Here is a 19,815-nt window from a genome sequence, read left to right as displayed (position 1 = left end):
TCTGGCTTTGATGCTCTAACCGGCTGTCAAGGAGGGGAAGCCGCTGAGAAGGGCGCAGCGGGTCACGAGAGCAGCTAGGCTAACCGTCCGTGGGGCCGCCCCACTTCCCCGCTTCGCCCTGCGTGGATCAGTTTTTCCTTTCTGTTTCGGGCAGTCGGGGAGGAACGACAGCAGTCGGAGGCTGTCGTAACCCATCGGCGGTCGTCTTTCTGGTTTTGTTGCAGGTGAGCGTGGCCCGAATGTAGAGGCGAATTCCAAGTGAGCTGGGCTGATGTGCGTACGGAAGGCATGAAGTATGGATGTGAAGGAACGTAGGCCTTACTGCTCCCTGACGAAGAGCCGGCGGGACAAGGAGCGGCGCTATACCAATTCTTCGGCCGAAAATGAGGAGTGCAGAGTGCCTACGCAGAAGTCTTACAGCTCGAGTGAAACCCTGAAAGCTTTTGATCATGATTCCTCTAGGTTGCTGTATGGAAACCGGGTAAAAGACTTGGTCCACAGAGAAGCCGATGAGTATACCAGACAAGGTAGGCGAGAAGTTTTTATACGGAATATATAATTCATTAGTACCGTGTAACAAGGCATGCCCTCCATGGGAAGACTATGTTGTCATACCAATTTCTTCAGTATTCAAAGTACTCTACACACATAGTACACTTCACTTATCTCTCTAAGCATCTTACAAGGATGGGAAAGCAGTATGTACCATCTTTGAAATAAATGCTGTGCAAGGCACAGGGGAGTGAAGTAAATGACCCGTACTGAGCAATGGGTCAGCAACAACACTGCAAACTCGGGTCTCAGGTACTCAGTCAGGCCTTGCATTTTAAAAACTGTGCCCCCAGCTATCCCTCGTCTGATTAACTGATTATCCAAAACTTTGCCACTACAATAAATGTACCTAAAATATAAATAGTTTTTAAATTAATCAAAATAAGTAAATCCAGTTGTTCTAGGAAGGCTGTGCCCTATAAATAGGTTTAGGGAGAAATGTTGTGTGTGTGGATGAGCATACAAATAAAACAATAGCTCAGTGCTTTTATCTTACAGCTCACAAGGATAGTACAATAGCATTTTTACAACTGTTGAGTAAGTAAGGTGAAGTATTACATGATGAAGATTTATTTCCTAGCGGATAGATATCCGGACTAGATGCTAACTGATTGCTAGCTATCACTGTTGAATATCGAAGTTACGAGTTCAGGACTGGAGAGACATGAAATTGTACTTAGTGAAGGTCTCATTTAGGATTAGGCACTTAGGCATCAAGTTTTAGAATTTCTAGATTCAAAACTGTAATCTCTGGAATTGCTATTCCTGCAGTCCTACCATAAAGCTACATAATGTAAGGAAAAAATGATGGAATGTATTGAGTGCTGTAGCCCAGCTATTTAAAAGGACAAAGACCAAGAGCTCTGTGAACCTAAGCCTCAGTCCTTCTGTATAAACTGTCTTCTCTTTTATGGGGAATGCAAGATTATGGGATAGAAAAGAGCTTTTTCCATGTGAGAAAGCCTTTTAGTCTTACTTCTAGGAAAAATATTTTTAAGTATTTCTATTGATGGTTTTTCTTTGTTCCAAGTAGAATAACTTTACATTAGAATTAGAGCTGTGCAGATGGTGTTGACTCTCCCTCCCTCCCCCCCACAAATGTTTGCAAAGGAAATAAAAACATTTCTCTTAAGTCTGTGTGACTGAGGACTGTTGCTTCTGTAGTCTGCCTGCTTTCTGCTGTGTATTTTTGGTTTCTGTGATATACTGAAACCAAGTCATCACTGCTCCCTAGTTTTTAAGTGATTAGTCACTTTTAGCTAGTTGTTTTTCTAGGGATAAATCAAGAGGAATGAAGTTTTCTAAGAGCTGTACTGTGGACACTTTCTTACTACTAGCGGACGAAATTATATCGAAATTAAACCTTTCATTTATTTAATTTTGCTTAATTAGAAATTCATAAACTGTTACCTAAACAGAGCACTGTTTTTTAGAAATAATAAAATGGAAGGAGTCAGGTAATTTGGTATGTTATGGATGTTGGTGCATTGGGTTTTTGTTTTGTTTTGCTTTTCCCTCTCAATTTCCTTCAGAAAAGTCTGTAGTTAATTAGCTAAGACTTGTTGCCCACTCTGCAGTACATTACACATCTCTAGGCCTAAAATGACTGTTTGAAACATGTAGGGTCATCTTCATCTTGTGGTCTCAGCACTGACATCTGCGCCTCTTTGATTTTTCTTACTGTCCTTTTTGTATGACTTATTGCCTTTCTCTAATGCTTGCTGTTTTAGCACCTTTGGGGACTACCTGCAGGTTTGATAGGGTCAGGTTATGGAGGGCTTGTTTTGCAATCTTAGGTGCTGTGTTCCTTTGATTCATCTTTGACTGAGAGAATTTACTGCTTCTGGCATTGGAAGCATTTTGTGCAAAAGGTGATCAAAGTCATTCCAAAGGTTTCTAAATAATATATAAAACACACTTTCCTCTATTTTTTTTTATGTCTGTCTAGAAATAGAGTGTAGATACATGGCTTTGACAGTTCTAGCCTGCTAAATCATGGGAAGTAAACCTACAAGCAAATAAGGGCAAATTTTAATAAATGCCTTTAATTGGCAATTATTTTTTAATTAATCATTACCAATGGTTTGGATTGTTTTGCACAAACTGTATAAAATAACAAATACTATAAAAATTTTCAAGTGTCCAGAGGAAAGCTGCTGGAGCAGTTATTTGAGTTTGTTGGTTACAAGTCTCTTATCTGGCCAGACTTAAACATGTGACTGTGTAGTTGTTGCTGGCCTTTCTCGGGTAAGAGCCTTCAAAGCTTTCTGTTCGTGAACCAGAGCTTTACCACCTCATCTTTCTGCTTTGTTTCAGTACATATTGTTGTGCTGTTTGCTCCCCTAAATCCCATGATAGGGTTCAGAAGGGGATGTTGACCTAGAGATAAGTGTGCCCCATTTGGTGTTACCTCTATCTCAGGAAATCTTTTCTTTTGTAGAGGAATTTCCTCAATTATCATTTCAAATCGCAGAATCTTTCTTCAGTTTTGTTCAATTTCTGTTGCTTGAGATTAATTGCATAAATAGAAATACTAACCTAAAGAGAAATGCATGTCATTTTAATTCTAAAAATATCATTTTAAACACATGTTAAAATATTTTAACATAAAGTTATAACTGACAGTATCTTGATATTTTTTGAAGCCAAAAGTGTAAGTCATATCACATACTGAAGAGCTGTGATTTGATGTAGGCAACATGTTTTAAGTGAACTTTGACAAGAGACTACTGTGGTCTCCTTCCTTCTGTAGCCCCTTCCTATATTGCAAGACTGCTTTTGTTTTGAAAACCTTTAAACGAGAGTTGTTTAATCTACTATTTTCTGGAACTTAGTGATGGGAATTAACCGAAAGTGAAAATAAATACAATATTTTAAAAATTGGTAGGTCTGGGAATAATTGAACATGAGTATACATGAAGACCTTGAGCTTTTTTCACTGAAAACATTTTTAAGCTAGGTATGCAGTTTTACATTTCATGTTTGAGTAGACACCTAATCTCATGCTTGACAGTGGATGAAGTACCATGCAAGACTACATTTTTTTCAAGTTGGGCCAGTAAGATTGTCTGCTGTTTATGGCTTAGAGAGGAAGATGACTCCTATTTACTTATATTTCAAAGTATCCAACTATAATGAGCAGCCTGATTTCAATGTATGACTTTTCTAATTGAATTCAGTGACTAAATGCTTATACTAAGGAATATACCTAAGTACCTTGCTGAATCCAGGATTAAAGCTGACTATATGAAGTCTAATTTCTCTGTTGCACAGAGAAATTCTTGTGTTTACAAAGTTATATTTGTCTTTGAAGAATTACACTGTATGTAAGAGATTAGTAACCTAAAATATCTGGAATTGTTACATGACTATGGATTGTGAGAGGATGATTGTAGAAATAGTGGAAGGTTTTTTTAGTTTGGAAAAAAAGTAATTGAAACTACAACAATGAGAAAGTAATTTAAAGGGAGTCCTGAGTCAAGCTTGTAAGACTCAGAGGAATTAAAGCTTTTTATACTGCTGTATTATGTTTGTAAAACTTAACACAATCAGGCAAAGGCTGTATTTCATGTGACATCAGATATGTTTTAAAAGGAAGGGAAAGATATGCAATATCTAATCGACAGTCATTTTGGAGTAAAGTCAGTATTAAATTGACAGAACTCATGCTGCTCTTAGGCCGGAAAAAAGAATAGTTATTTGTTCCCTTTCAAATAATTTTGTTGTTGCAAGGATGTCTTGTTGTGGTCTTGTAGTGTGGTCCACCAGTCAAGTCAATGAGTTTCTTTGCAGGAATGGGAGGCTGACCCATGCGTGCAGGTGGCAGGATACAGTCTAGTTTGTGCAAGTGCATATTTTCAAACAAAATAGTTGCTGCACTGTTTGAGAACTGTGTGAAATAAAAAGCTGAGCTGCAGAAGAGCTTTTACTCAAAGGAGACTTGATGAGGTAGTGTAGCTTTTGTTACACTTTTGCTTTTTGAAAGCTTGATTTGTCTGTGCTTTAGCCTGCGGGTAAAGTTGATCCTCTAGCTGGCAGTGAGAATGAGTTCAATGTGTTTATTATTCAGCACAATTTATTGTGCTTCGATTTTAATTTCTTTTCATACTGCCCATTTTGGTTTTGCAGGAGAAAGTACTTGTATGCTTGATTGCATATTCTTACTCTTACGGAATACTTAAGTGCCTAAATTAGATCGGATATACTAATAACTCCTTGGAGCAGCACAAAGAAGGGCTGAATTTAACAAACAAGCAAAAAATTTCTTCTTCTGACAACAAGTTGGATAACTGTTACAAGGTTACTGAAAAGCAAAGCCATGTAAGGTACATAACGTTGTACTGATGTTTTGTAGCTTGTGTTCAGCCCCTGTTCCTGTGACAAGTAGATCTAGGTGCTGGAAAAATCTCACAATTCAGCAAAAGAGGGACAATTTTATTGTTTAAGATACTAAACGCTGTCAGGGATATATTTTTAAGACTTCAGAAAGCTGAAGCATTTAATCATGACATCTATCCTCATATAATGTGATTTCAAAGTTTATTGCTTTTAAACATTAGCTACTCAAAATGATTCATTTGGATAGCAAATGATTAATCTTTTTAGTCACCATAAATGTCAACTGTAGGATTAAAGGATTTAAATGGTCATGGTTTTCAACCTAAAATTCATGTGCTTAAAACTTACCTATCTATCCTGTTATTGCTTCAGACAGGAAAGACCCTTTCTGCCCTTCCCCTGTCTGTGCCTTATTGATGAACTGATTTTGACTGTTGGGTAGGCAAGTGATTCTGTATAGAACTGCATCAGTCTGATTTGTAGATGACTTACAAAAAGGTATGAAAATATATATAGGTGACTTTGCACCTTCCTGATGAGCAAATTAATCACCATTCAGTGCCATTGCAAGTACAATCCCTTAGAATTTAAGGCAACTATTAGAATTAGCATTTTATGTTTGTGAAGGATGTGTCCCTTATTTTGATTATGACAGATATCTTTTTGTCATGCTAAAACATGGCCATCTGCAGAATCTACCTGATTTGAGAGGCTCTCTTGTACAAAGTAAAAGCGCCAGTATGTTCTGGATAATTTTGTGGCCTCAAGCTAGACACACAACCTTCTGTCAGAGTTTGTGGGTTTTTCTTTTCCTTCTCTTACTTTCTCCTCCGCTCCCCTAATACAGGAATAATAATACTTACCCACCTCATGGGCATGTTGGGAAGATTAATTAGTTTATGTTTGTAAAACGCTTTGAAGATGAAAAGCACTGTAAGTGCTAAGTAATATTATCATCTTCCATTTCTATGCTAGTTAGTTCTTAAAGCAACAATAAGAAGTTAATTGGTTTTTAGGTTCCAGGTGATAAGGATCTGTTGACTTTTGAAGTTATTCTATTAGCTAAAAAGTGCTACTAGGGAAAAAAAAACACTTTCATTTGATTAGGAGTATATTTAGTCCTCGCTCAGCAATATACACACTTTCTCTAAGGTATTCATCCAGCTGAAATTGGCCCCTTGTGGGTCATGGTCTATAGATGAGCTATGGATCTGGAGACAAAGGACAATTGTAATTCTCCAGGGAAAAATCAACCTTAGTTATTGGCTGTAAGCTGCTTGAGCAGGCATTTCTACAAAGCCATGGTGCACAGAGTGAAAATTTTGTCTTTGACTAGTCTAGTTGCAAAATTAGGGAAAGAGGGCCTTTATAATGATTAAGGACCTAAAGGATGAGCAAGGGGCCTTCACAAGGAATTTTCTTCTGGAGGAGAGGAAGGTATCTTAGAGTCTGTAATTGCTTTTGTTTTCTTTAACTCGCCTGCAGAGATGTAGATGTTCCTCCTGTTCATAATAAAGCTAAACAGAGGATTGGGGAAATAAATGGGTAAATGAGATGATGACCTTGGCATGTTAACTTGCCACAGAGAGAACGAAGAGAGAAAGGTGTGTAATCAAAGACAAGGGGAAAAGAAAGGAAAGAGGCTGAAGAGTCCTGACTGTTAATTTAGTGCTTAGGGCCAAGACTCGGGACTGTAGGCCAAACTGTGAGTGATTGCTTATTCAATCACTGGCAGATAAGTGTGGAAAGGGAGGCAGAGATGTAAAATAAGAATAATTCCTCAGAAAGTTCTTTGATACTTTCTGAAATTGGTTTGTAAGATGTCACAATTTCATTGGCTTGAGAGTCAGTACTTAGTATTACTTAGCTTATTAAAGCCAAAAGAGGAAATGGAAGTGAGCCAGCAGGACATGTTTGCCCCAAATTTTGTCTGTACTTTTTTGCTTTGCAGTGCCATAAATATGTCTGAGTCATAAACCCTTTCTCTTCTTCAGATAATGGATGTTCTGCTAGAAAAATCTAAGTTAAGAGAATACTCGACTACACTTGTTATGGAGATTTACAGAATGCCTTGGTAGAGGGTGTGGAAAGGAGTGTGAGTGAGCGAGCAATATGGGTTTTCATTTGTGCAAATGTCCTTAGATCTGTATGCCTTCTTGCTTATAGAATCTATTTTCAAGGATGGTCCGAGAGGCTCGTTCTGTTCATGTATTAGCAGAACAGATTCCTGTAAACATGGGATATTTGGTTAAGAAATGCTACAAGTAAAAATACAGGGGCTTCTCTGAATAGGCTGTTTTTTCCTTTATACCATTTCAAAGTCTGTTGAGCTAATAAAGTTCTCCCCCATGCTGTGAGGCATATCCCTTTGTGGGTCTATCCACTGACTTGTGGTGGTAGCCATGCCTTTCCCTCTTGGAGAGGTAGAAGTCATGGTAGACAATTCTGCACATCTAGAGAACAGCAGTTAGTCTGAGTCCTATTTTGTGTGCATTTCTTCATGCTGCCTGCTTCCTCCTCAACTTCTTTCCCCACTTCAAGCTGTATGTCATATCATTAGCATCCTACTGACCTTAATGTGGCAGTTCATACCTGTCAGATCTATGGTTTCAGGCTCTGTACAGAATGGATATCCATCATCTCTGTATTGCTTACCCTTGAGTCATATTTTCTTCCCATCTATCAAATTTATGCTTTATTTATATTTTGAAATAAATGGAAGCTGAGATTTTGATGATATGCAGTGATGCCAGCATCTGAAGATTCAGATAGAGGCCTAAAGAGTCTACCCTGTCATTCTGGTCAGGATCAAGACTTCACGCTCCCTGCTACTCATTGAGATAGATTTCTTTTATAAATCCGTAGAAGAATCTGCTCCCCACCACCACCATGTTGTGGACAACTGGGTTAGTTTCTGTTAATTCAGTAATCTGCAGTCCAAATTTATGTTTGTAAAACTAGATTTTATATAGATTCTAAAAACCTGGAACCTGAATGATTGATTAATTTACAGAAATATGATAGCTGATACAGCTGAAAGCTTTGAATTCTGCAGTTGAGCCCTGATGGTTAAAACTTTTACTATTAACATGCAGAAAAAAATCTGTTTTAGGTATTTTTCTGATATTGCAGAATTTCCAAATCCCTGTATTTCTTACTGAACTCTGTTTGAAATTATCTTCAGTTGACCTTAATCTTACTCTGTGGTAACTTCAGAAGGGCTTGGTGTACTGTCCTTTATCCTACCACTGGATTAAGAAGTGCTTCTATTTGATTGTGTACATTAGCACTGAGAATGCCCTGCTACCAGCAAGCCTAATAGCAAATAAAATTATGGGTCCCCCAACTACACTGGCAACAGAGGAGGGTCTGCATGTTTGAGCTGTAGCTTGGGAAAACAGTGGCAGGAAAGTTGTGCTCCTGTCCTATTTCTTTTGCTCTGTTTCTTCAAGAATAAACTTTTACAGGTTGGTATTTCAATCAGTCTTTCCTTCTGATTCTGCAATTTAATGCCAGTAAGAATACATAGCTAGTGTAAATATCAGGTTTTGAGAGGCTTTAGTTCCCTCTAAGCTGTAGTTTTATGGTTTTAGTTTTGTAGAATTTTGAATAGGTTTTGAGTCATCTTGCAAAGTGGCACAGTAAGTGCAGCTCAGGGAGCTCAATATATCTGGCACTAACTCTTTCAGAAGTCACTGAGTCTATGTGACTTAGTTCCCCATCTGCTTCTGACAACTCAGAAGGAGCAGTTGAACTGTGTGGTTAATATTTACTCAGAACACTGAGCACGGGAAAAATTATATGCACTATGTGTTATGTGCACTATGCACAGTTGTCAAGTTTTAATATAATTTAATGCTGTTTGTTATTGTGTATTTTACTGATGTATTGGAGAAGCAACTGTCTTTTGATATGAACTCTTAAAGCTTCAGTCTAGGGTAAGGAGAAGAAAAGGCAGTTGAGTGAGTTGTGAGTAGAGCAGAAAGGTCAAGAAAGATTAAGAGGTGAAGAGGAGGGAGTGTGATGAGTGAAGAGAAGAACATAGGAATTAAAATGAGGCAGAAAATGTGATACAGTGATCTAGGGTGGTTTAGACATCATGTATTGTTTTCACAGAGCAAAAAAATCATAATGAAGTAATAACAAAAAAATATTATGCCAAATCAGAAGGAAAATACGTGTTAACATAGTTAACATATGCAAAGCTTATTACTTGTCAGTCTTCTCTGCGGTTGCTTGTACACTGGCAGGCAGAACTCTGAGTTCAGCCTTGAAAACTCCTTTTTTAGTAAACGTGTTGTGGTAGTTGTGTGACGGAAGAGGTGGTATCGCATCTGTTGCTCATTCTCTGTTTTCTTTTCTGCAACTATATTCTACCTGCCTACCACTCTGAATTCTAAAGACGGCATGTGTAGACTTCTGATCAGAATTTTATAGCAAAAGATAAGAGGCCTGGCATGCTCTACTTTGGGTTTTTTTCTTTGTCCTTTCATTTCCTGCAATTTTGTTACCCTGTCATACGTTTGCTTCCAGCAATATGTCCTTCCTTTCAAGAACCTTCCCTAGAAAGAACCCCTTAAGTCTGCTATGCTGTCTTTGTCTCAGTAAATGGAAAAAAACCCACGTATTTTATTTACAAAAAAAAGTTGCATTTCTTCTCCCTTAAGAAACCAGCCAGCATTGACACTTGGAAATAGAGGGTGTTTAAGATCCCATAAGATCACCTGGGACTCTCGCTAAACCAGGCCAGCTCTGCGCTGGGCATTTAGGAATATAACATCTTCCCCACGTTCTTAGTCATCCTGTAGTGACTAGCTAGTGTCCTCAGAGTAGAGAGGGCGGTTTTGCAGTCTATCATCATATACAAAGGAGCTTTTTTTTCTATCTTTTTCTTGCATGTAATCTAGCTCTGTATTTTTTTTATGCATTGGTAGGGTAAATAGGCCACCCAGTCTTCTGTTAACAGAGCTATTCCTCTGTACTTAATGTATGTGTGAGTTAAGAAGACAAGGCTACTGCTAAATCAGGTCAGTCGTACTGAATTCTCAATGGTGCAGAATCCCAGCTTCAGCAGGTCTCTGAGCAGTGAATAATGATATTTCAAGTGTAGTGGGGCTGCGTACTGGTTTCTGCTCTGCAGAAAGTATTTGGAAATATTAAGAATGAGCTCCAAGTAAGGAGTCTGGGATAGAAAAATGTGCTCACTATGTGTACTAGCTAAGCACAGATACAAAAACATTTTTTCCATATCAAAATAGCAAAAACCAACATGGTTGTTGCAGTAACACTTTGACATCATTGCTGCTTATGCAATGTATTTCAGGGACAGCATGATAAGCATTGCATTGTGAGGACATGCTCGAATGCACTGACTTACAGACTTGGAATAATTGAGAATTTTGCTTTCTAAATAAACTATAATTCTTTTTGCTTTTTTAAAAGAGAAACATTAAATAAGAAAACAAGGAAAAATAAGGAAGAAAAAGACAAGGAGATTGCTTCTTCTGAGGATCATGATCATATTTTGTTTTGCATGTCTTGCTCTAGTTATTTCACAATTTGTTTTTCTAAATTTACTGTAAGTATTTTTCTGTGATGGGTTATCATAGAGTGATTATAGGGAATATGTGTTTGAGAAGTGATTTTTGAATGACATAAACGTGGTTGTGTTGCAGGGAGACAAAGCAAGATAGGAAGGAAGAATATTGCAAAGTCTAAGATTAGAAAGGTGACTGGCAAGTAATGAGAGATGCAGAAAAACTAGAGATGGAATAAAATGTAATCAGAAATACAAGCAAGAGCAGAAATAAACAGAATTTTTTGTATGAACCGGAATAGGGCTTGGGACTTCACTGCCTTTTTGGTACTATCTCTGTCCAATTATGCCAAAATCAAAGTTAGCAAAGGCACTCAAACTGTAATTCCTCTGGTTTAAAGGGGGGATGTGTGCACTTTATGCTAACTAGGCAGATGCTGTGGAGGCTCTTCAGTTTTGAAGTACTTTTTTCCCCTTGTTTCAAAATAATGTATAGCTGCTGAAATCTCACTTTGTAGAATCCTCGGTGGTAAATAAATTGCTAAGGACAGTGGTGCAATCTGGAGGCACTGATGTATTCTCTACTGGATTTTTTTGTTCATTTCTTTTGTTTCTTATTCATTTTTTAGTTTTGTCATCACTCTAAGTTTATGTTATAGGTTTCAATTAGAGCAAGGATTGACAATTGAAAAACCATGGGAATTTCTTTTGTAGTCCTCTTCAAAAATCACTTTCCACAGATAACATTGCTGACTTGAAGCTTAAGTTATTGTGGATGTCTTTGAACAATTTCTCCAGTTTAGGCCAAGGGAATATATGAAGTATAAGAACTGTAGGTTCCCATTTAGTTTCAAGTGGTAAATTCTGACTTTCTAAAATAACACTTAATTTCTGCATACTTACAACTTGCTTATGTGTGCAGTATTTGATTAATTTAATTACCATTGTCTAGAAATGTTGATGACTTAACCAGTACAGTCCTGGCGGAGATGATATTAACTAAAAAAAAAAAAAAAAAAAAAAGGTATGCCTCTAATTTCGTTGATTAAACCTATACAAAAAGGATACCTATCATATGCGGATCATTGCTTAAACAGAAAGTAGTTGTGGTTTCTCAGGTAGGTGCACATGGTTACTATTGGCAAATGCTGTTTTTAACAGTGATTGCACAAGCTCTTGAAAGTTACTTTAGTGTTACTACCTTAATTGCCTTCTTGCCTGGACAAATGGACGGTGTCAGCATTCCTTATGCTAACCATAAATTGATATTCTTAGCCAAGGGAAGTGCAATATCTAATAGTAGGGTGGTAGTACTAGCATTATTTTCAGTTTTTAAAACCTAACTTCATGATACATCATCCCAAATGGTCCCAAAGCCCTAAAGTTACCTCTAAAACAAGTATCCTTGAAATATTTTGGATTTTTTTTCATTATACGCTTTATAGTCTTTCTTTAAAGAAAAGAAAAAAACCACAAAGCATTATCCCTATCTGTTTACACTTTACTATATTTTCTTCTCAGAACTTATTTCATTACAGTCTCCAAGTTATTTTTGAGTCTATGAAATGTTGAGGCACCTATTGTCAGTGGAGGAAGTCACGAAAGTGTGTGCAGTATAAAAACTGATGCTTAAATCCCTCACACTGAAGTAATTCTGGAAAAGCTAATTAGAAACTGTAAGAGCATAAGAGGGAGAACATCTCCATGCTCTGTTCCCACTGAGCCCCTGCAATGCCCTTTGCAAGCCTAAAAAAAAGGGGGGTTGTCTCATTCATTAGGAGGTAAAAGCCCCCATTCCATTCTCCTGCTATTGCTTCTGTGCCCCAGCCATGTTCATCTTCCCCCAGATGCTTAAAGTTTCTAGACTTGTTGTTCTCTTTATTTGGAAACCTTAAGATGATATAGAATTTTTGTATCATATATGTGTATTCCATTTGGGATATTAATTCTTACACAAGCACATATTTTCCATGTTGACTTTTTGTTCATTTTTCATTTGTGTAGCGAACTTAAATGGAGTGCAATCCTCTTAGTTCACTTCTTTAAGTCCTTCTTTAATTCAGAAGATGACTGAGCCTGCTGTTTTTAAAGCTGTTGTACCATTTCTGGGATATGCTCTTTTCTTCTCAATGTAGTGAAAAAGATTTAATATATTGGATGTGAGAGAGCAATACACAAACCACCTTCTCTGCTTCAGAATTGCAGTGGAGCTTTAGTTTGATCCTGTGACATACTGGTTTGGTTTGGTTGCCATTTGTAAGAGGAGAAAAGCGGAAAGCAGAAAATATTTCACATGGATGCAGACCATTGTAAACTTAAAGTAAAAAAAAAATAAAATCCACTAATAGCTGGTAACGGGATAGGTGGTAGGCTGTGCCTGAGACTCAGTATCCTACAAGAGTGATCATTGGTGGTGTTGTAAAATGCCTAAAGCAGTTTCTCTTGTAAAAAGTGTTTGGATAGAAGGGGGGAGAGGGAAGTAAAAAGGCACAGTAGGTCTCTTCTAATCAATGTGTCTGCACAGATGGCTCCGTAAATGATTCTCTGAGTGCAAAGATGTGGTCCAAGCATGTAGGCAAGCACAGAGCCCTGTGGTGCAGAGCCCCATCCCTACTATTTTTCAGAGTGGCTGGGTAGTTGCAGATTGCTGCGCTCTTCTGCTACAGGTGCTGTAATTATAGCTCGAGGGGCAGAGTGTCTCCATCCCTCTGCACCCACGTCTCTAAAGGCAGTATATGGTTACAGAAATCCTGGGTATATCATCTTCACTTTGCAGTATTGAAGACAACGGCAGTTGTTCTGTTACTGACTCAAGTCATGTTGTCTTCAGTTAAAAAAAAAAAAAAAAAAAAAAAAAAAAAAAAATTCCTCTCTATTTTAGTTCCCAAAGCACTGTTGGATTCCTGGAACCGATATGGTGCTGCATGTGCAATTGTATGAACACTTTAGGTGTTGAGTATAATGTACAAAGACAAACATAAAGTCCTAACTTTGGAAAACTGTTTAAAAAATGTTAATTCTCATAATAATGTTTCAAAGATCAAAACAGTGTTCTAGGCTGTCACTCAGCATATTTACCAAAATGCTAAATAATGTGTGTTTGGGGCATTGTATTATGTTATGCTTGGACTTTGCTACCACTGGACACTTTTTTGGCCTGTCTGCTTCTCATATTAGTTTCAGATCTCACAAAACCTGAGAATTCATGTGATATGACAGTTTTTAAAATGACAAGATACTATCAGCATGCATGATGCTTGTCCACTGTTCTTACAACCTTCACACAGTTCAGTCATTGTCCTGGATATTTACTGCTTTTATATTTACCTCCCCAGATGTGTTATAGTTCAGATATTTATTCACAACTGCATAATAAATATAGTTTGATTTGTGCCTAATTATAGTAACTGATTTTCATTATTCATGAAAGTCATTGTCAGAATCTGTTCTCAGCTCTGACTGAGAAGAAGCTACTGCGACAGCTTCATAGGACCACAGTAATAAAGCAATTAACTGCCTCACTAAAAGCTAGTCAATGGCTATGGAATTAGCTCTTAATATTTCAGGAATTATTTACACTTCTACTTTCATACTTTTCCAGTTCTTTCATTTTCTAATTAATAGGAGTCTGTTCTTGTTGCATTATAAGCTTTAACGATCTTACCAACCTATATTTTTGCTAAGCAAATATCTAATTTGGGGGAAATTAGGATTCTTATCGGGGTGTGGCTAACAAAAATGAAAACCTGTTCTAATTTGTTCCCAGAGTTCTGAAATAGCAGGGAGCTAGAGTGGAAAAGTATTCTGGGTATAAGCATGCAAATGAGCATGCCAAATGTCTGTATATCATAAAATGTCTTAAATCTGTAGACATAAAAGCAGGATGAAGACATAGCCATTAAAAAGGCAGTAATTTTTGAGTGTCACATAATTTAGACACTTTAAGTTATTGAAGTGTCATGGGTTTATGGCGCCTAATTTATTAATACAATCATTTGGGATTCACTTATGTCTCTTGCTCTGCCCCAAAACAGAGGCTAAAAGTCTGTTTAAAATATACAGGCTTTGCTTCACCAGTAAAAGCCTAAAATGTTTCTCAGAAATACTGAGAGATGGGAAAAAAATGGCACTTTAGTCTTGCAGTTAGTGATTGGAAGCGATCCTATTCACTTACATTCTTGCATTAAAAAGGAGCAGAAAGATCCAATGTTGATCAGCTGAGTTCTCTTCCCACTTAAACTTTTTTCCCTTGCCACATTAGGCAACGTCTGGATGGGAAAATAACCTATTGCTTAGGCCTCTAGCCAGGGCAAAAAGAAATAATCCTGACAAATACCTTGTTACTGCTTTCACACTTTTCAAAAGTTTTTTTTTTTTTTTTTTTTTTTTTTTTTTTTAAAAAAAAAAAGGCTGTCATTTATTTGTAGTCCTTTCATCTGCTGAATTGGCTGTCCTGAGTTTACAGGTTCTGTTATGTTCCTTTGCTACCTGCAAACACTTCTGATGTGTTTAAGCAGTTGACAAAGCAGTGGCAAGGTAGGAAGAAGGAAAAGGGGCTCCATGGAGAGCTAGAGACAGGCGAATCCACTTGATCGTAGTACATGGGGAGTCTTGACAAAACGCCTTGTGTGATACCTGAGACAATTCTACACGTGAAGAGATTTTTAGCTTTTTATTTTTTAAAGAAAACAAAAACACGGAAAGCATTCTCACCTTTTGTTATCTTTTTCTCCCTAATCAGGACAGAATTTTACCCTAAGGCAGTTAGGAGTTTGTGAACCAGCAACTCGTCGAGGACTGGCGTTTTGTGCGGAAATGGGGCTCCCCCACAGAGGTTACTCTATCAGTGCAGGGTCAGATGCTGATACTGAAAATGAAGGAGTGATGTCTCCAGAGCATGCCATGAGACTTTGGGGCAGGGGGGTCAAGTCAGGGCGCAGCTCCTGTCTGTCGAGCCGTTCCAACTCAGCCCTCACTCTGACTGATACCGAACACGAAAACAAGTCCGACAGTGAGAATGGTAAGTTCTTACACGTATGCACGTATATATATATCTCAATGTCTTATATGCTCTTTTGCTTGATGCTTGATTCAAGGAATGTCCTTGGATTCTGTGACTATGTTGTCTCTCTCACCCTCAGAAAAGTCAGTGCATAGTATCAGTCCTAAATTATGCAAGCTGTGGGTGTGATGTTTTAGCTGTAATTTTGAAGTTTAATGACAAAAAAGATTAGCTTTGACTTATCTAGGGCCATGTCACCTGCTATCCCTTGTGGAACGGAAAAGTAAGTGGTGATAAAGTTTATCCCCAAGGCCAGCTAGCAATCAAAGATGTCTTTGTAAATTCCTCTTTAAGACATCTCAGAGAAGTTGCAGAATCTGGGAATGGATGAGTGAGCACAAAGAACAGTTTATTAACAAGGCTCAAGTGACTGAAAAACAAATTTGATCGTGCTTTAAACTTACTGGTTGATGAGAGCAATTGAAATTGTGGTAAAGAGGGAAGTGTGTCCTTTATGCCTGCGGGACTGAATTACTGTGCAATTAAAATCCACAAGAAATCTCAACAGCAACTTTGTAGGATGTGGGGATACGACCATTGTATTTAAAGCTTAGTGCTTAAGTGAAGAGAGGCCAGTACAGTTGCCTGATTTATTTTTAAAACTTTTCCAAATTTCTTACCCTGGCTTGAGGTTGTGAGTTGGTGGTGCATGATGTTATATGCTAAACGCATGGATCTTAGAAAACATTTGATCTTTAACTTCCTTCCATTTGCACAGGATTTTCAGCTTTATTAGAATTAAAATATGATTATTTTGTTTACTTTTTTCTTTATTCCTCTTGAATTTGTCATATACCATGTCATAAAGTTAAAATGAAAATTAGAGCAATGGCTATTGCTAGATGTCTGCACTTCATTTTTATTAATTTACTAAACCTGTCAGCTGTACCATAGCAGAGGCCTCTGGGTACAGCTTTATCACACTGTTGCAAAGGGCAATGTGGGTGTATATGAGTTGTGATCCTTTTTTAAAAAATAGTAGATTTTTATTTTAAACCAGAAGCAGTGATGTGTTACCCTACCTATTTTACTTTGTTTGAGAAGACAAAAAACAAAGCTATATTTTGGTATTACTCATACTTGTTGCCTGTCCCAAGTGGCTGGTTCCAACTGAAGACACCTCTGCACGATGGCAGTCTCAAATGGGATTTGGCTTTTCGTGTTGGGATTAGTGGTGTGTGCCTGAGGAGACAGCCCTCCAAGAACACTCTTGCCTCCTATTTGGAAAAATTGTTTTGAGGCAGAGGGAAGTTTGGACGGAGAAGAGCAGGAGTATTTGTCTGTCTGCCTTTGGAAGTGGAGATTGTGTTGGATGAGTCATGATCTCTCTGCTGCAAATGATCTAGAATAAGTTATGCAGTCCTGTGATTCCCCCCTCCTCCCTTTCTGGAAGGTCCATGCTGAAATAGGCTCCCTCAAGTACTTTGCAAGAACCCTAGGTTAATGATCTTTAAACAGACATGTAAGGATACAGCTGTCTAAGGAAATTCTGCATTACCAAGGAGATGACTGCTTCAGAAATATAATACTTTAGATACATTTTTAATGAACTTTAGAATTTTAAAAATAGCAAAATGTCTGGTTACAATATGCCAAAACTCCCTTTATGAGGGATGTTTTATTTTTAATGTGTGAGAAAACTGCAAATACGTTAAAAAAGACATTCTGCACTGGTTGAATTTATGCAAGAAGTGTGTCTGATGTTTTAGATACAACTTCAAAGAAGAGTTTAGTCACTAAAAAGGATTACAGTTGATTTATTTATTGATAGAGAGACCAGCAGTGTAACTTAAGAAGGTACTGGGACTGCTGTGAGGCTAATGAAATTTTGATGGCTTGAAAGTCCCCTGGGGTTATGAAACATACATAACTCGGACCATGTCATGGGTCTCCATTTCAGTGGAGATGTTACACAAGTGGTGAAAAACTTAATCTTCTTTGGCATTTTTCTATGAATTTTATTTCCACGGAACATGGGGGATTCAGCCAAGAACTGGCTTTAGACATATAGTCTGAACTCAGTATGTTAAATGCTCACAATAGAACAGAAAAACATAATTTAAAACCTTATTTAATTTAATACAATATCATCCTGGCACATACATTCCCCCCATCTAAGGACCAAACTGCAAGTTCAAGTTCTGGTAATTTATGGTGTAAAATTAATAGCTGTACTAGTCTGATAAATCTGATCCGGCTTTGAAACCAGAGCTAGAATTACGATGCGTCTCTCCTGTGCGCTTCAGCCCTCTTTCCTGTGTTTGAAAGCTTCCTGACTGAATTTCAATTGAACTGTTTTACAAGGAAATGCATTTCTATGTAAGAGATTTACCTCTGAAGTAGATAAGGAGCAATGGGTTGTCATGATCAAAACAAAACATACCGCCAGAATACACTTTCCTCACCTCAAAGGGCCCAATTCTGCAAGTGATGCAGACTGTTCACGCACGCAAACAAGTCACTGTTTTGAGTAGTATGTTACCATAAGCAGACCTCATTGGAGTTACTGGACCTACTTATGAAGGTGAGAATTTATCCTAAGGGTTTTCTAACTTAGAATTTTATTTGTTGAACGTGCTTGGCTTGTTTTTATGGCGTTTTTTTTTTTTTTTTCCTTTTTCTTTTCTCTCCCCAATAGGACAAGAAATAAAAGCTCAGCATGATTTCTGCTCTTTCCTTATAATTATTGTGTATATTTGCTCTTTGTAAATCATAGTAGGTAGCATCTGCTTCAGATATGTGTAAACAGAGTTTGTTGAAGATACTAACTTTTATTCATTCAGGCCTCAACAGTATGTGTCTAAAGAGCTTGCTAAAGCCACCAAAATTTCTGTATAATATTGGCAGGATTACAATGTCTGTTGCAAATGATTAAATCACAAAACTTTAAGCATAGTAATAACACACTATGAATACCAGCAGAATTTTTTAGAAAACATTAGACCTACTTCCCAAGCATAGGGAAATATAGAGGCATTCTCATCTCAAGGTCTTATGTTACTGATAGGTAAATCATTCTAAAGAGAAATATTTTTTCTTTATGCTGAGTGTCCTCATTCAAATTCCACATACGACTTTTGGCATCGTGTTTTGATAGATTTGTCATGTCGCCCTCCCAAAAGGAGAACTTGCATCTGTTAATCTGGGCAACCTACCAGTGTCATGTACAATGTGATGTATCAATTGGAGCACAATAAGCACGCGTGTTTTTCTTATGTTTTCTTCCTATTCCCCTTGCAAATTCTCTTGGTGGCAAAATGAGATGAAAAGAACATATTATTTGGGAATGTATCAGCACAACATGCGTGCATTCGTATTTCATAAATACTGTATCAAGAAATTTGTTATTAATCATTCTAGGCGCTGCAGCTTTGAAATTAAAGCAGCTCACGTTTTACATGCTTTTCAGTAACTTTGTTAATTTTGTTCTAAAGCTACTAAAGCTTATCTTTAAAATTGATAAATATTCTAGCGAAATAGAAGTTATTCCAGGTGAGCTTCCAAGAAGCTTCCAGGTAAGCTTCAAATAGCCCTTTTGCTTAAAAGGCCAATATTTGTTTAAGGTATCTTAGAATCCACTCATTTGAATTATTTTAAAATACATTAAACTGTTATCCCAGACCTCAGGAGTCATCAGAAAGATAATTGTCAAAACATAATATTATTAGAGCAAGTTATTCCTAAAACGCAGCTCCTGACTCAGTTATGTTTTTATTTGTTTTGTAAAGTTCACAGCTATTACCAGTTTTGTATACACTTCTTGCACAGGCCTGAAGCTCAGGCTATATCAAAATTTGTTTCTGAAAAGGTTTTAGTCAATCATTTAAACTTGAGCTAGTCCATGCCACCTTCTGTCCCTTTAGAAGCAGTGCTTCTTGAAAAGAGTTAGGCTTTCTGGATAGATCTGTGCCATGTGGCTGACTGCCTACGTCCACAAAGACTAGTTAAGACCTATTCGTATCTGGTATACAGAAAATAATTCTGGCAGAACTAGAATGTTTAATTTTTTCTAAATCTGTCTCTTGATAAAAGTTTTACACCAGTGGGGATTTGTTAGAAGATCAGACAAGATTAGGATGCAACAAAATAAAGAGAAGAAGAAAGGGAGAGGAGAATATGATCATGGCCTCAGGTCATTTCCACTTGAGTAGATCAATATATTGAAATATGGGCTCCCATTTTTTAGAGGTATAGAAAAATAGATATTGCTAGTAGGAGGTTCATTGCTGAGGATTTCTATAAAGAGAAATTATCAACCTAATCAGCTGCTTGGGCATCTCCTTACTTCCTCTCTATCTTCAGTCAGTTTCTGTAGATAGCATTCTTG

At 37.4% G+C, this 19,815-nt stretch overlaps 1 protein-coding gene across 7 annotated transcripts in view; it reads left to right on the top strand.

Moving 5' to 3' along the window:
- The first annotated feature begins 295 nt into the window (after positions 1 to 295).
- TENM3 (teneurin transmembrane protein 3) overlaps positions 296 to 19,815 on the top strand; it is a 319,443-nt gene continuing 299,923 nt past the window's right edge. For all 7 annotated transcript variants that reach the window (XM_062575783.1, XM_062575781.1, XM_062575778.1 and 4 more), the window contains exons 1-2: positions 296 to 527; positions 15,168 to 15,446. In XM_062575783.1, coding sequence (XP_062431767.1) covers positions 296 to 527; positions 15,168 to 15,446 — 511 coding nt within the window. The remainder of the gene's footprint in view (positions 528 to 15,167; positions 15,447 to 19,815) is intronic.

This window comes from Rhea pennata, chromosome 4, assembly GCF_028389875.1.
Source record: "Rhea pennata isolate bPtePen1 chromosome 4, bPtePen1.pri, whole genome shotgun sequence".
Taxonomy (NCBI): domain Eukaryota; kingdom Metazoa; phylum Chordata; class Aves; order Rheiformes; family Rheidae; genus Rhea; species Rhea pennata.
This window is presented reverse-complemented; position numbering and strand designations above follow the sequence as displayed.